We start from the raw sequence: 17,333 nt of genomic DNA, 5'->3' as shown, positions 1-17,333 counted from the left end.
TCCATCTGTTTCTGTGTCTGTCCATCTGTTTCTGTGTCTGTCCATCTGTCTCTCTGTCTGTTCATCTGTTTCTGTCTGTCCATCTGTCTCTATGTCTGTCCATCTGTTTCTGACTATGTCTGTCTGTTTCTGTGTTTGTCCATCTGTTTCTGTGTCTGTCCATCTGTTTCTGTGTCTGTCCATCTGTCTCTATGTCTGTCCATCTGTTTCTGTGTCTGTCCATCTGTTTCTGTCTGTCCATCTGTCTCTATGTCTGTCCATCTGTTTCTGAGTATGTCTGTCTGTTTCTGTGTCTGTCCATCTGCTTCTGAGTATGTCTGTCTGTTTCTGTGTCTGTCCATCTGTCTCTCTGTCTGTCCATCTGTTTCTGTGTCTGTCCAGTTGTCTCTATATCTGTCCATCTGTTTCTGAGTATGTCCGTCTGTTTCTGTGTCTGTCCATCTGTTTCTGTGTCTGTCCATCTGTTTCTGTGTCTGCCCGTCTGTTTCTGTGTCTGTCCATCTGTCTCTATGTCTGTCCATCTGTTTCTGTCTGTCCATCTGTCTCTATGTCTGTCCATCTGTTTCTGAGTATGTCTGTCTGTTTCTGTGTCTGTCCATCTGTTTCTGAGTATGTCTGTCTGTTTTTGTGTCTGTCCATCTGTCTCTCTGTCTGTCCATCTGTCTCTGTGTCTGTCCATCTGTCTCTGTGTCTGTCCATCTGTCTCTGTGTCTGTCCATCTGTCTCTATGTCTGTCCATCTGTTTCTGTGTCTGTCCATCTGTCTCTATGTCTGTCCATCTGTTTCTGTGTCTGTCCATCTGTTTCTGTGTCTGTCCATCTGTCTCTATGTCTGTCCATCTGTTTCTGTGTCTGTCCATCTGTCTCTATGTCTGTCCATCTGTCTCTATGTCTGTCCATCTGTCTCTATGTCTGTCCATCTGTTTCTGTGTCTGTCCATCTGTCTCTATGTCTGTCCATCTGTTTCTGTGTCTGTCCATCTGTCTCTATATCTGTCCATCTGTTTCTGAGTATGTCTGTCTGTTTCTGTGTCTGTCCATCTGTTTCTGTGTGTCTGTTCATCTGTTTTGGTGTCTTTCTGTCTGTTTCTATGTCTGTCCATCTGTCTGGCTGTTTCTATGTCTGTCTATCCATCTGTCTCTGTGTCTGTTTCCGTCTGTCCATCTGTCTGTCTGTGTGTCTGTCTGTCTGTTTCTATCTGTCTCTGTGTCTGTTTCTATGTCTGTCCATATGTCTCTGTCTGTCTGTTTGTGCATTTGTCTGTCTGTTTGTCTGTCTGTGCATCTGTCTGTCTGTCAGCACATGCAACCCTTCATGTTTGACTGGATTTTGATCAATCTTTGTATAGTACAAGGTTGACCTTGTGACTTCCAACATACTTTTTCCATTTAGATCTACGGTCTACGTGGAATTGGTGTGTAATCATCAGTCAAAAACTTTGTTCCGACAACGAAGTCAACCGAACAGACATGGCAGTCAATCAGATCTGGTTCGTCGATAGTCCCAAGCTGGTCATTTGTCGTACAGTACACTATATATCATGTGCTGCTCTGTTTCAGTATTTCGCATTGGAATACAGTGGAGTTTGCCTGACAACAAATGCTCCAGTGACAACAATTGCTCCAGTGACAAACATTCCCAAGAAGACTTGCTCTCTCTCTGATTGTTCTTTCTACTTGGAGGTGACCATACCGGCAACAGCCGTCGGAACGTCGCTTATCATCATCATTCTATCGTGTCTGTGGTTCAGGCACAAGGACAGACAGTTCAGCCGCTATACTACACTGTAGTGCGCATGACTTGAAACAGTGACTGTAACAAATTAGGTGGTACTTTTCTATGCATGTCTGTCGTATTGTGTTTGGGATAAGCAGCATTTGGCTTATGCATACATGCAATGCTACAGGGTTGATTGTTATGATAAACTGTTCTTGAAGTAGCTTTCTGCATATAAAATGCACTACCTATACTGTACAAACAAATAGGCAATAAATACTACCAAGCAGTAATTCAGAGATTCTACAGGAAGTTTTACTTTCATGGAGTTAGTCACGTGACAGTTGTCGCACGTGACTTCCATATTCTACGCGATGGTTCGAGATTGCGTCTCTTTTTTCATTCTCTTGCTGTGTCTAGCGACTTGTGCGGCACTCAACTGTTTGGCAATCAACGAGTGCGCCTGCAAAATGGACGACGGATCGGGAAAAATTGATTTATCTCGACTTCCGCAGTACGTTCTCCGTGTTAATTGTCTAAAGAGGCGCCTAGGCGCTCTGTAGTGACGCAATTAATCGAAACAGACCAAGACAAGCAACGACAAATAGAAAGGCAGAGTGAATGTAGACATTGACAGACAGTGTGCATGTCTACTGTCTGTTCCCCATAAGCGTGAACTCGGAAGTGAGTAATGAAGTAGAGGTCACACCAGGTGTGCTCATTAGAGCACTATGAGCTGCTCCAGTTGGACCATGTTATACCAATTATCTTAAATGGTTCCTGTTGCTGATCCGTTGGTCTTACAAGATAATTGGATAATAGCCATTGCTCCACCTGTTTGTGTTTGATATGCACAAGTATTATCCTTCCGTTTCGTTTGCAGGAAAGGCTTAGATAATTTGATAAACAGATGCCAGACCTAGCGGTTTCTAACAATACCGAAATTATCGCGAAAGTCCACTAAACAGCAGAGATATTGATGATTTTCAAAGTTCACACTTATGGGGAACAGACAGTAGATACATGTGCACGTGAGTTCCGAGATGTTTGAAGGAGTAGACTATAAACAGACGACAGATCGATTCCAGGTCTGGACCGGTTATATGTACCAAGTGACTACCGTTTGCAGTGCAATTATCTTTCTACTGTACTATCCACGTGTACTATTCTGTCTGCAAGCAGCAATTAATGCTAGCGCGCGCTCTGAACTCTGAGGCCCTGTGCTAGCTGTCTTTTGTATGCATATGGTTTGCCCAGTCACAGCCTGCATTAGACTTCATTGCTAGACTAAAGGTCCACACTGGCAATTCACTGCATGGATCTCGATCCATTTCTGGTCTACTGTGGACAGGCTTAATTCAACCTTCTAGGTATAGATCAAAATGCAACAGTAAACAGATAGTATAATTCGAAAGTCTGTTTTGTTTGTCTATCTCAATTCACAGTTTCATTTCTCTGAGTATTTAATTAATCAATTAAACAATCGCTGACTCTACATGCATACACATACAAAGGCATAGGAATTAACTAAGTTTTGGATGTTTTAGGGTCCAAACATTACAATCTCGTGCAGACAATTATGCTTTATTGAAATTAGGAGTAGTGCAGTGATACGAAGCAAAAAATTATTGGGGGTCAATGGACCCTTTAGCCACCGTGGTTCCAGCCTACACCCATTGTGTCACCTAGATTCCTGTTTTTCTATTTTTTTAATTTTTTACATTTTAAATTTTTTTAATTCCTCAGTCAAGAGTGTTTGTGTTCATTCAGGGTTCTCTATGCTGATGTTGCATTGAGCTCATTGTATGTCTATCAACCTTGTTCAACATCCACAATCAACTCAAATTGTCAAGCAAACAAGGACACGGTGGTATAAACTCATACACGACATTTTAGTAAACACACATACGATTATCGACATCATCAATCATTCTAATAATGACCATGTTATATTGATTTCTAATTAATTAGTATTTGTATGTCTTGTAGCTGTGTAAGACGTATCTAGTGAACGGGGTCCAACACAGTCAGACAATTACTACTAGAAAAAACGTCCAATTTCTTGTTGATCATAACAACAACGTCAAATTTCGTTATCTACCACACAATGCCCCCAGGTTGTAGTGTGTTGATGAAACGGCTAAACAAAACTCAAGAAATCAAAACTTGTATTGAAATTTGTTTGCTGCAGCTCGTTTGCAGTCGATGTGACAATGGTCTGCTCAACAGAGGACACTTCGTTCAATTTGTCAAGCAAAGTCGATGATGGCAAACACATGAATACAGTTATTGCCTCAGTAAGATTCCTGACTGTTGTCGTACCTACGTATAATGGTACACCACTCATTAAACATAGGCGTAGGAAAGGTGAGGGAGGAGCCAAAGGAGCCATGTCCCCTGATTATTTTCCTGCCTTACTGCCTTACTCCCAGATGCGATATAGTATACTTCTATTGCACGAGATTGTAATTTTTGGCCCACAAACCTCAAACTTCCTACGCCTATGTTAACAAATCTATAATTAGATATAGGCAACAGGCGATTGTAGTCAAAACTAATAAACAAGGACGGCAACATACACGTTTTTGTTATATACTAAAGCATGTGATATGTTGTCGTCATTGTTTAGTTTCATATACGTGGATGTTGTTGTCCTTGTCTAGTTTTGGCTACAATCGCCCTTTGCCTGTCGTACATCTACACCAGGAGACCTGCCTATAGCTCTGCTTCGCCCACCATCTACGTCTCATCCACAAGCAGAGAGCATTACTCTCGAGGCTACCCCCAAACCGAATACCACGCATCAAACCACCAATCCAACATCCATAACTACACCGGGTAGCCAACTGTGCCAAGTGACAAAAGACCTTGAAGTGGCTGTACCTGTGACAATGTTTACAACAGCGGCAGTCGTCACCATCGTGTTTGTGATCTTCATCAAATGTCACATCATGAAAAGAAACGCCTATCGCAGTATCTAGCTAAACTACACTCTACAACTGTAGAACTTCTACACTGTAGTTATGAGTGTGTCGTGAATTATAATTATGAACATTGCCTTTGATACTACTGACGTACTACTTGTGTGTCATTGTCTGTATCTATCAATGTCAATCATTAACTTTCTCGATGGCTTTCTAAACCGTAGGTTCCATAAACAACCTAAATTTTGTTGAAACTAGACTGTGCGTATCGACAAGCCTATAGCCTACATTAGATAATCTCCATTTCCAGTGATCTATATTATCACATTATGCATATACGTACATGAGAATATCTTAGAAATACAATCAAGGTAGAAAAACAATTAGCCAACCATATAACTTTATTTAGTCTCGAAATTCCAGACACGCTCTCTGGTCTGGAAGTTCAACGCATATTATTAAGTTCATAGATCAATATATATATATATATATATATATATAAGTAACACTGCAAATTCGAAAGACTACCAGTTATCAAGGTATATGCAGTGTTCTAGCCATGTTTGTGGCAAGGCCCAGAGAAAAAGACAAGTTTGGCCTTTTTGCAGTTTGGAGCGTGGTATCAATATCCTCTTCTGCGTCGTGCATCCCCGTTCCGGTTGGCAATAGAGCATTACGTTTTGCTCTGGTAACTCTCTGATCAAGGGAAACTACCTTGGTTGAAACTAGTACTATCAAGATCCAGCTTGTAGTCTTCCGTAGTCAGCTCCTCCTCCTTCTACTTTCAATGGGAAAAAAGGTCTGAAGGCATATCTTTGATGTTCTGTTCTCCAGCATTCCGGTGGGGTAAGGTGGCTCAAGTGTCCAGACAGCCATTCCCCCTGCGGGAGAACGACTGGCTGGTGACATACATTCGCCACTCAAACAAACTGCCATGAATGCTTAAAACCTCTAGAGTGCTTGTCGTTTGTCGTACCTAACACAGCGATTTACATTTACACTGACAGACAGACAGGACAGACAGGACAGACAGACAGACAGGACAGACAGGACAGACAGACAGACAGGACAGACAGACAGACAAAGAAAAAACAAAAACAGACAGACAGACAAAGAAAAAACAAAAACAGACAGACAGACAAACAAACAGGTACAGACAGACAGACAGACTGATAGTTTAACATTTCACGAAAAAGTTCAACTCCTCTACATACCGCCGCTGCCACCTTGTAGGCAACGAAGTGCCACATAGATAAGAACCATTTTCCATGGAAACGGAACCATTGGTATCTACCGTGTTCAGGCGTTTACTACGATCCATTGATCTCTATCAATGGTGTCAAGCTGCTGACTAGAAACACAACACAGCAAATGCCAGCAAGCATTGAATGTAGTCACTGATATGTCACTTATTTCTCTGTAATAAATGGGAACGAAAAGGTTGGCCACACGTTCAACAGCCACACAACCCACACAAAATATGACAGCCAGCTGCAATCAAATGCAAACAATTAGAGTAAATGTTTAGTTTTTGGAATGCAGATAGACAAGTCAGCCACACACGGTCCGGAGACTAGTAGACATACGAACAGACACAGCTGGACGAACAGACATAAACAGATGACAGCCATCCATCCAGATAGACAAACAAACAGATAGATAGATAAACAAACAAACAGACAGACAGATAGACAGACAGACAAATGGATACAGATGGACAGACAAACAGATAGACAAACTGACAGACAGACAAACAAACAGACAGAGAGACAGACAGACAAATGGATACAGATAGACAAATGAACAGACAGACAGACAGACAGAGAGACAGAGACTTGTGTTCATTAGATTGACATCTTTTGTCATGCAGCGGGTCCAGTTCGGACCCATGAGTCTATTGCTAATGTATGGCAGACTGTTTACGCAGTCTTCAAATACATCACCAACGAGAATCTCACCATCGATATGACATCTGGTAACCGTCCAGACATAACAGTATACAATATTGGAGCAGGATCAAGCACAGATTTAGATATTTCTTTAGCGCACTCCTGGAGCAGTGAAGTAATATTCAGAGAGACAGACTGACAGACACACAGACAAGCAAACAGACAAACACACAATACTAATGCTTCTTCGGCCACAACTACGAAGCAAGCTGCTTGCACTTTGTCCACAAATTACGAAACATTGACTTATTACTCAAACCCCGACTCTCCTCATCACCACCTTCAACATCATCATCATCATCCTTATTCAAGCAGAGCATATCCACCCTCAACTGCATCGACATTCGACTGCAAAACACCGGCAACGCAACAGTCATGACCAACGACAGACAACAGCCAATCAAATTGAAGCAAAACACAACCAAATCAGCAACATTCTGCAACGTCGTCTCACGTCCAAACCCAACTTGGACTATAGCTATTCCACCTGAGAAATGCCAGGCAATGGCGAATCGTGATGAGACCGAAGAACCCAAGCAAAGCAACACCATGACGATTAACCCTCGATGTCAACTTCTCCAATTCAAACTTGAGCAAATAAACATAAAACACCCACAAACTGACTCCAAAATTGGAACCATACAAGACTTCTTTACATCTAATCATTAAATGTGTAAACATGCTGAGGTGCTGTTGACCTACTAGTGCTGTATACTGATTAATTAACATTTGTTCATTACGTATTTAACTGTCAATGTATGAGTGAGCCTCAGGAAAGTCACCACACCATCATTTCATATATCCAGACTTTCAATTATCCAGATAATTTGGCTTCCGCTGAAAATGTCTGGATAATCAAGGCTGTACACTGTATGTGCACTCAACGATACATCCATCCAGTATTGAAACAATACCTACACTTTTAAATGATGTGTCAGCTGTATGTCTCGTGTAGCCAGACCCTACCCCCGCGTCATACTTCTGGATGGAAAGAATATCCAAATCATTGTTGGTCTGTCTCTTAATTAACACATCTGATGGACTTACAGACCAAAAACGCGTAAAAACTATTCTATAGATGCAATAGAGCGGCTACTTGTCACTAAAGGACAAAATTGTAAAACTAAATTTCATTCAGCCGTGCCACATACGGGTCTCGCCGGTTAGCCTCTCGTCTCATTTCAAGTTTCCAATAACGTAGACTGTTTCCGGTGGCGCGGCCTTTTCGTCCTCGATTACGGAACCGTCTACGTCCTCAAAATGCAATATCTCGAAGTTTTCGGGCATTCCCGGCAGGCCTCGCCTCACAATTCCTAGAGACGTAACGTTGCATCGCACAGTGGCTATGACTGAGGTCTTTCCGTCCTGTATAAAGTTGAGCACGACCTAAGAGAACAATTAATGACGCTAGACACAGCAAGAAGCGACATATCCAGACTGACTTTCGGCATAGTGCCTTAGACGGGTTCCCGTATGTAAGGTCTGGCCAATCAAGGCAGCAGCCGCGTCAATCGGCACTAAATGGATAGGGATTTGCATTTAAAAATTAGCAAGAAAATGTTTTAACATTACATAATAATTACAGTTATTTATTACAATTAATTAAACAATTTTTACATTTTCAATTTGACAGTTAGGTGATATTGATTAGCAGATATTTACTGACATGCATCAGTTACATTCAGTAGTTTGCTTACATATTATGCATATGCAGGATATAATTAAATTTTAGGGCCCCAGATTGATTCAATTTCTACCAAGTGAGAATATAAGTGATATCAACGAGTCTAGTTTGCATAAACTAAAATAATAACTAATATACTTCAATCAATTAAACTTGCTGGTAATCCCCAAAATTGTATATTCAATTTAATGTAAAATCTGACACAAAATATTTATAATCAATTTTCATATTAGATCACACAGTAACAATATAGCCAACACTATAACAGCGCGATGTAGTGAGCATGCGCAGTATAAGACAATGAGCATTGCTCCTAGTAAAAAACAGATGCAATGCATTAACGACTTCCTCTGTATCTCTTTCTTACTGAAAAGAAGACAAATAGAAGCAACAATTCTTGCGACTGTATAAATGGTAAAATGTGTCGGTGGTGTCCATGTCCACAAATGCTTCGTTAGTTTGGCAATAATGGCCGGCATTTGCAGCATCCCGATGAGAACACAAAAAGAACATAGAGAATGTCGTAAACCCCTTGTCCTCAATCCTGAAGATAAATTTCCAATAAAATAGATTTGAATGGCCAACACAAGTGCAAGTTCAAACATCGGCACATACATTAATGCTGTCACACTCAAAACTTCTACAAGAGTCAATCGCTTCATTAATATCAATGGAATCAGTGCAACGATTTTAGCAATCAAGTAACCAACAACGTAGAGTATAAATTCCAATATGGCTGCTATGCTCCACGAGACCGACAACATAAACACTAGAACAGGCCACGTTATATCAGTCAAAACAATGCTGTGTGACTCCTCCCTCCAATCGAGGTTTGGTTCAATACTGTCGGGTAGTATCCTGGCGATCATTGCAAAAACATCGCAAAATAGCCACACAGTTGTGATCAACATCATTGATACAACCCACCACAGAGCAAAGTTTACATCCGATTGTTCGACAAAAGTTGAAGATATAGCACACTTTACCAAGAGAATACATAAGGTTAATGATACAAGGAGTGAAGCATAAAATCTCATCAGTTGTCCTAACACGCCCATAAAGTCAACTCTCACATTGAGCAGTACGTCACAGTCTGGATCCTTGTATAATCTCAATTCGACGACTTGTCTACTTCCTGGTGCACGAGCGGACTGTAATCGAATCGTCAAGTTGACGACGTTGCCTCCCGATGGTGAGAACTCGTCTTCGTGGTACCAGGGCACGTGCTTTTGAAGAAGCAGTGGGACACCGTTCTGTTCACTGCAATTAGCATCTTGCATGGCCGTGATTGTATACACTTGCCAAATGTGCTCCAATCCATGCAAACGTATGACCGCATAAACTTCGCCGTTATTTACAGAGTGAGACGACCATAGATTTACTATGGGCACATAGAAGTTATGATAGATTGACTTGTTTGTAGTGTACAGTTTAGCAAATACAGACGTTCCGAGCTTTGTGTGTGTAGCTTGTGATGCCCACACTCCAAGATGAGAATACGCAGCAAGATGTCTTGCTTCAAACAAAGCCATTTTCACTACACCGTACGATGGTGGGAGAGTTGTGTGGTCTAAACTGGAAGCGTTGTGACAAGCAGGTTTCAGTGAGTCTGTCAAACTACAGCCATATATCCATGCTGCTAATGGAATATTGCTTATCACTATGATCACATCAGAGGTATCCAAGTTGGTAAGTTGATATTGAAAAAATATTGACGTCGCACGATTTTGTGGTAAGCTCCAAGGCAAATATGTGATCTCAACAACCACTTTGTATGCAAAATTCGACAAAGCGGGTAACTTGGGATGAAGCAACCATCGTTTCCAGTGTTGAACGCGATAATCCAAGTTGATGACTAACTGATGCGTATTTGCATCAATTAATTGAAACAAAGCTCGATTGAAATTAATGACCATCTGCTTGCACCAGACAAGGCAATTATGATCGACCGTTACCCACACGTGTGCAAGAGCTGTGGAGACCATTGATAACCTCCGATAGCTCTTGGGCAGACGAGTCAGTCCAGAACGTACTTGACGATCTCGAATCCCACCACCAATAGCCATAACCAAAAGTGAATTGTGTCTTTTCATAGCCATGTCGGCACTAACCGTCACTTGTACAAGATGTTCATCCAGTGAAAGAACTGGAAAAGCATTGGGAGTCCCAAGAGTTAGAATGGTGTTGACTGCAGATAGGTCAACGTCTGGCAAACCAAGCATATATTTTGCTACAATACCGCCAGCCGAGTGACCCAGAAGAAACACTGATGGACGTGGGGATTGATTATACAGGGACAATACGTGTTGTATACAGAGTGACACATATGTTGCCTGGTTATGTAACACTCCACCATAGAGACCGGAGAGTTCTCCATTCAGACTTACAGTAAAGTAGTCGAAATGATTAGACTGAGTACCTGGCGCAAACATACGAAGAGAAACAGATGCCATTGAGCGCACTTCTTTGTGACTTCCTGTAATGTACACAACGACATAATACGTAAACAGACAAGACACGAACATAAATAGATAATAAAAGTCTACCCATTAGTATTACTCATTGTTCGTCCGTTGTGTCTGTATGTGTCACTGTCTGTCCACATACATGCATTAACACTTATCTAGTCCCCATGTAGATGACATTAGTAACAGCATAGAATCTTTGCCACTATTCACAGTATGTGAGTACCACATATTCGTCTACAGGTCTCAGTACAACTATCACGATACACACATCATCGTTCCTCAAACTAATTAGACAATTAATAAAGAAAAAAGTATAATCTACGTTGACATAGCTATGCAGCTTGATTTACGTCCACCACATTACACATACAATTTGGTCAAGTGTTATTCAGTTGTCTAGCAGGTCGTACTTCACGTGACCGGCACACTACTGTACCTAGTGTTTCACACATCAGTAATGACTAGGATCTCATCTGCCCACCACATTCACTGCAAGGAATATCGGTGCCAATAGATCAATCACTGTAATTGTGTGTAGCAATCTGCTTCTTGCATCACATTGTGGGAAAGATCTGATAGCAATAAAATTTAAAACTGATCAAAAATGCTATAGTTTTCTGTTACTAGTAAAAGTTGCAATGTTTCACACTTTTTGAAACACTATATGGTTGCCTATATGGTTCATCATGTACATGTACAGTCAAACCTTATTCCAAACATTTGTTCCACTGGTTTCTCTCTGACTAACACAACTGTCTGATTATTGGTAAACAAATACACAGTAACCCATGTAAATTGGTTTCATGTGTACCTTCATCGGAAAGTAAGTGTCAGATTATTGGGTATCGAAATAATGCGATTTGACGTACTGTATATGCTCATCGTGTCTAACCTTGTTGGGGCAGGGGTGTAGCGTGGCATGGGCTAGACCAAGATATAGCCCCATAATTTGTAAGCATGGTCATAAAAAATTGTGGACTGTGAATACATGTGAGGGCCGAAGCTGTGTATAGTATATACACCACCCTAATTTCCAGTGTGGATCTGCCGTATCAGTCAATTAGAAGCCAATAAAATGGGCGTGTCCATAAAAGTGGAAGTGTCCCTATTATAAAGTTTAGACCCCCATTTCTAGAAGCCATGCTATGTCCCTGCTTGGGGAGACGTTACTCTCTCATATAAACACTAACCAGACAACCATAGTTGAGCTTCGAGAATCAATAAGTCAAATCCTTGTAAACAAGCATACTCCCCCAGACTATTGCATCAAAGAATTCGTAATATGATTTGACACTTGAATTATTAGATGTCTTCGGATAAAATTGATCAACAACTTGTTTCCTACACGAACTGTAAGTTGTATATATTTCACGTGTATACAGAATTTTACATAAGCAATTTGTGAAAAAAATTGACAGCAACAGTAAATTTGGAAATTACGTATGGACTCTTCTTGAGTACTGTACTATTGGGTACGTACATCATACTAGCATTAAGTTAATTGGCACATGCAATATACTACAGGCATGTTGCAGTCTGAAAACTGCCTTATAGTGCAATTACCAAGTCTTAGAAAACTGCTACTATGTTAGTGTTAATTAACTCAATGAAACCAATGAAAGGCAGTCACGTGACCACACTTCCTACCTGCATTTCCAGGTATGAAGAGAACAGGAACTCCACTAAAGCGGGGTAGTGTTTCTGGCATTTTTCCTTCCGTGTAGTAGTAGAGGCCATACGTAGGAAACGCTTGACTGACGTTGGCAGAGAGAGGAACGGGAACGTACTGCGGCATTTCATACATATACGTTATGTAGCAGTCGTTCTTTGCCCCATGAAAGTAGATATTATAGAATCCAGCTAGAACGAAACCGAATAATATCACAACGACGAGAAATCGAACAAGAACGACCATGACATGTATTAATAATTGATATCAATAAGACATCCTGTTGTACAATGTAATAATGCTAATAGTTAGACGTAGTTATCCTGGACACGGATTGGATATGGTAGATGGTATATTTTTACGTGCAGGTTAAGTGATTTTGTGTGTTAGTTATGTCATTTCTCTAGATGTGTCACGTGTGTGTGTGTGTGTGTGTGTGTGTGTGTGTGTGTGTGTGTGTGTGTGTGTGTGTGTGTGTGTGTGTGTGTGTGTGTGTGTTATGTTGCCCTATGAGGGAACTACACCAGATTTGGTGTGATAAAAATAAATTATTACATTATTATTATAATTAATTAGTAGACATATTCACGTGACTACTTATAATCAAATCAACTAATTTATGGTTGCATTTGATCTAGTAGCAGCAAATTTAGAGCGTTTTGGTTGGACACGCTTCTGTCCTGCGTGGATATGTACACTAGAACACCATCTCTAGAACCTTGTCTGACAAACCTGTACTGGGCAAGATGTGCGATCGTACTGACCGTCTGATAATTAAGTTAGCGTAGAAGGTCAATTGTTTTAACATTGTGTGTCTGTTAGAAATCTCACTGTGCGTCGAACTGACGCGAAGCATCCGGTAACCAAATTTCTAGAAACAACCTAAATAATTATATTTAGAGAACGTCGATATTCCGCCTATTGTGTAACGTAGACAATATTGACTCAATGGGATTCCCCTAGAATTTAATTAATAGCCCGAATATTGTTCGTTTGGCTTCTAGAGTAGTACACTAGGCTACTTTAGCTCCACCCACTCTCGTGCGTGCAGGATCAAAAGTCGCTCGCACACTCTATAGCAGTCAGTTGGAGCTCAGCTCGTCTTCATCTTAATGATGCGAGATTTTAGCGTTCTTCTGGCAGTTGTGGCTCTGGGGGTGCTTTCAATGATCGACATGGGTTCTGCACAGCTGGAACCGTACGCCAACGGAACGTGCGACCACAGAAGAGTGAGCTGCAACATTTACTTGATCTAGGAATTGGTGTAGCCCAAACCAACATTTTGTCAGTTTGCATGCATGCATGCGTCTACTAGGAGTGTCTCTTCTAGTTTAGAATCAAGCACTTTACAAGCACTAGAACGTGTGAGACTTAAATCTTTATGTAATCTAATTTATTAGCCTCTTAGTGTCTTGTTTTCTAAAAGGCCGCTGCAAGAAACACTTGAGAGAAGTCTAATCTCTGTTTTGTTGAAACGTAACGTGTTATATAGGCATATAAAATTGAAAGTGCATGTTCTTCTTTTGTACATATGCCCCTAATTAACTGTCGAAAAGGCATGATGGTGTACATTGTCATGGAGATGATCCTCGGGCATGGCTAAAGTATCTATCTCACTATACCGTCGTAGGTGTTTGAGCAAGAAAGAGTATCTGAACGTATCGTACTAATTATTGTGGTTGACGTGATGGAATGTATCATAATTGTTTTGTATATATTTCAATTAACCGATGACGTGTTACTATAATTCTATAGTGCATGCGCCAAATTGTCACTAATCAGTTAGAAAGGATGTTGTTTTGAAGTTCTACCAACTTTACAGATTGGTAACCCCTTGAAGCCAACTTTTGCGCATGCCAGGAAAACTATGAATTCACTGTGTCCAACCTTGTTTACTAATTAATTCTAGCCGGCGGGAACAAACGTCACCCGTAGGAATCTGACTGATCTGATGAAAGACGAAGATGAAGTTCAGCGTCTTCGCGATGCTTTCGCAAAACTGATGGCACTGGACAAGACAAACCCAGAGAAGAACTGCACGTACTTCAATGTGGCCAAACATCACGGATGGTTCACAGCCACGTGTCAGCACGAAACGACCACGTGTTTCCAACACGGATTTCTTCAGTGGCATCGTCTCTATATGTACGAAATGGAACAGGCTTTGCGTACCGTCGATTCAAACATATCTCTGCCGTATTGGGACTTCACTTCGATTTACTCGCCTAAACCCACAACTCCCGTTCAAGACCTCCTTCCTTCTATTGTTAAAGAAAAGTTTTATTTCAACAAGAAGACAAACAAAACGGAATACAACCCTCTCTACTCGTACAGAATTCCTTCTATTGAGGGAGCGAATGAGAGTCCTCCAAGCCCGGGGGCCAACACTACCCGCAATCAGGACGTCGAGGGTTACACCCCGCTACAGACAGTTCGTGACGGTATCTGCGACGCATTCAGACAACATCAATTTGACCAATTCTCATTACACTTCGAGTGTCCTCATAACCTAATGCACGTCTTCATAGGAGGGTTTGCCGACGTCTACACGACATCTTCTCAGACTTGGACCGCATTTGATCCTCTCTTCTGGTTCTATCACGCTAATATTGACCGAATCTGGGCTGGATGGGAACTAACCAATAATGACACCAGTTCGTTTCTTCCAAAAGATCATAGGTCTTATCCATTTATAGATTGGACATTTGAAGAAGTGAGTGACTACAAGAAAACCATGTATTACAACTATGATCACCCATTCAAGGTGACAGACTTCCACTGTGACGCTCCGCATGCAGGTGAGAAAGCGTTAGTTGCTCAGTTCACAAAACTTCCCATTTCCGAAAACAAACCGTACATGGTTCGTCTGATTGTCGATCCGCATCGCCTGACCGGGAACGCGAGTGCAAATACGATACTGACAAACAACCACATTGTCGGTGAGATCGGTATGTGGGGCACAATGAAGGTTGCATGCCAATCACCAAACTGCACAAGTTGGTGCAGAAAACTTCTAAAACTCCCTCAAATGCAAATGAACTTGGGAGATTTTGATGACTTTTATTCTCAACCATTTGATGTGTCCGATGCCCTGTTTCTCGACGTCTACGGTAAAGGTCAGGATCCTATCGATCTCTCTGCTGGAATTGCTGCAAATGACCTTCGCAATGTGATCAACGACAGACAGAATCTCTGCTCAACACGAAATAAAAGGGATTGCGAGGACGCCTGCCTCCCTTCAGTCCCTAACCCTCAAATTTCCTACGGAACGGTACTCTCCAAGGAAGACTACCTAAATCTTGTTCAAGTCAGTGATGACCAGAAGGCAGTGTTCATAAAATGGCATCCCATTTCACCACTTCAAGCTGAATATCCTCCTGTTAACGTCGCAGCTGGAGCAACTTTGATATTTCACTACGATATAGCCGATCACTCTGTTGCTCAAGTGTTTGAGTATGAGTTCAAACAATGCGCTCCCTTCTTCCAGCCGCACTGTATTCCTAAGCCCGGAGTTACAGGAGAATTCAACTGCACCATACAACTGCCGCAGACGACAAACACCACGTTCTTTTTCCTCTGCACACAGAGTGACCACTGCCAAACACGAGGCATGCGTATACGTGTAAAGGTCGGAAACGGAGAGAATGTGGTAAGAGAGCCTTTGTTTTTGTAGCAACGGTTGTAATTGATTTCTCTTCGTTTGTTTTAATAGCCTTGCAAAACCCCTCCGGCTTCAGGTGAGATGCATTGTGTCTGCAAGTATTATTAGAGGGCATGCAAGCATTCAGACCTACAAGCAGATACTCTGGCAGACAGACGGGTACACGGACACAGCCGTGCACATTGAACAAACGCATGCCAAGAGATGTGTACGAGCACACGCGAAGATGAAACTTATAAGTATGCATGGTTAAATTTGAGATAAGCACAACCCACACTTGAAGCTCTACTTTATTGGTTTCCATTATAATGAGGCTAGAGCACCAACTTTGTGTTCCTTCTAGAGTGTGCCGATCGTCCGTGTCCTGCTAACACCCTATGTCGTCTCGAACACGGTACCATCATCTACAACTGCGTCAAAGGCTACAAGCTGAGAGGGTTTACAACAAGCATATGCCAAAAGGACGGCCTGTGGACTTCCCCTCCTCCGGCCTGCGTGCTCGAAGCCGACTGTACCGGACGTGCCTGCCCGGACCACGCCACCTGTACTCCAGCAGACGCCGTCACACATTCCAGTGGTACAGCTGTTGCATACAAATGCGACGACGGCTATACACTTGACGGCGCGAGCGAATCTCACTGCTTGGATGGAGTGTGGACGACTGAAGTCCCAAAATGCCATTGCGCTTGAAGATTTGTCTCAGGATACAAACTGAAAAGCTAGAAATGTCTGTACTGTCTCATAGTGACTCTCAAGTTTTAGTCGCAGTAGTGAGATGACTGTTAGATCTCATTATATCTCTTTGCTGGCTGCTTTGTCTCGCCCAAAGATGGCGGACTTTCTGTTGCTCTTAGTTAGGCTATCTGTTATATGGTCTGTTAATCGCTGAAGACCTAGAGTAGTGACATGATTTGTGGCTGCAAGTTTGTCGAATGATGCTGTAGGACAAACTAATTCTTGCAATTAATAAGTGTTTGTTTGCAACATACTATAGTAGAGTTTGTCTCTAACGCGCGTTACCTGTCCATTGACGACCGTTTGCTTTGTCTTACTACCCTAACAGACAATGTGTTGCAGTCAGGATTGCCAGTATGTCATTCATGTAACATATTTGAGCGATAGTTGCTCTCACTTCAGTTCTTTCCATTGATCTTCAAGCATTTCAAGACAGTTAACTCTTGGAGTTCTATCTAACGGTTGCTATGCCTACCTAGTAACGGAATTAGTAAAACAGAAGTACACAAAATGAGTAAACGTGACGGA

At 41.7% G+C, this 17,333-nt stretch overlaps 5 protein-coding genes across 7 annotated transcripts in view; 3 read left to right on the top strand and 2 right to left on the bottom strand.

Moving 5' to 3' along the window:
- Window positions 1-2,009, top strand: part of LOC134193408 (cyclin-dependent kinase 12-like) — a 17,920-nt gene extending 15,911 nt beyond the window's left edge. For all 3 annotated transcript variants that reach the window (XR_009972072.1, XR_009972073.1, XR_009972075.1), the window contains 2 exons: window positions 1,392-1,488; window positions 1,559-2,009. The gene's annotated coding sequence lies outside the window, so the exon portion shown is untranslated. The remainder of the gene's footprint in view (window positions 1-1,391; window positions 1,489-1,558) is intronic.
- A 66-nt stretch (window positions 2,010-2,075) lies between these two features.
- Window positions 2,076-4,888, top strand: LOC134193409 (uncharacterized). Its single transcript, XM_062662243.1, has 5 exons — window positions 2,076-2,229; window positions 3,486-3,585; window positions 3,705-3,832; window positions 3,907-4,012; window positions 4,379-4,888. Exons 1-5 carry the CDS (start codon window positions 2,090-2,092, stop codon window positions 4,694-4,696), a joined length of 792 nt encoding a protein of 263 aa, XP_062518227.1. The 5' UTR covers window positions 2,076-2,089; the 3' UTR covers window positions 4,697-4,888.
- A 1,814-nt stretch (window positions 4,889-6,702) lies between these two features.
- On the bottom strand, window positions 6,703-7,162 carry LOC134192706 (uncharacterized). Its single transcript, XM_062661457.1, has one exon. The coding sequence runs from the start codon at window positions 7,137-7,139 to the stop codon at window positions 6,786-6,788; it is 354 nt and encodes a 117-aa protein (XP_062517441.1). The 5' UTR covers window positions 7,140-7,162; the 3' UTR covers window positions 6,703-6,785.
- A 1,294-nt stretch (window positions 7,163-8,456) lies between these two features.
- Window positions 8,457-12,655, bottom strand: LOC134192869 (GPI inositol-deacylase-like). The gene is made up of 2 exons (XM_062661626.1): window positions 12,388-12,655; window positions 8,457-10,748 (listed from the first exon to the last, which is right to left on the bottom strand). The coding sequence occupies exons 1-2, from the start codon at window positions 12,653-12,655 to the stop codon at window positions 8,497-8,499; spliced, it is 2,520 nt and encodes an 839-aa protein (XP_062517610.1). The 3' UTR covers window positions 8,457-8,496.
- An 852-nt stretch (window positions 12,656-13,507) lies between these two features.
- LOC134193049 (uncharacterized) lies at window positions 13,508-17,041 on the top strand. The gene is made up of 4 exons (XM_062661832.1): window positions 13,508-13,638; window positions 14,319-16,058; window positions 16,122-16,146; window positions 16,414-17,041. The coding sequence occupies exons 1-4, from the start codon at window positions 13,522-13,524 to the stop codon at window positions 16,758-16,760; spliced, it is 2,229 nt and encodes a 742-aa protein (XP_062517816.1). The 5' UTR covers window positions 13,508-13,521; the 3' UTR covers window positions 16,761-17,041.
- Window positions 17,042-17,333: the final 292 nt, after the last annotated feature.

This window comes from Corticium candelabrum, chromosome 17 (genome assembly GCF_963422355.1).
Source record: "Corticium candelabrum chromosome 17, ooCorCand1.1, whole genome shotgun sequence".
In the NCBI taxonomy this organism is placed as follows: Eukaryota; Metazoa; Porifera; class Homoscleromorpha; order Homosclerophorida; family Plakinidae; genus Corticium; species Corticium candelabrum.
This window is presented reverse-complemented; position numbering and strand designations above follow the sequence as displayed.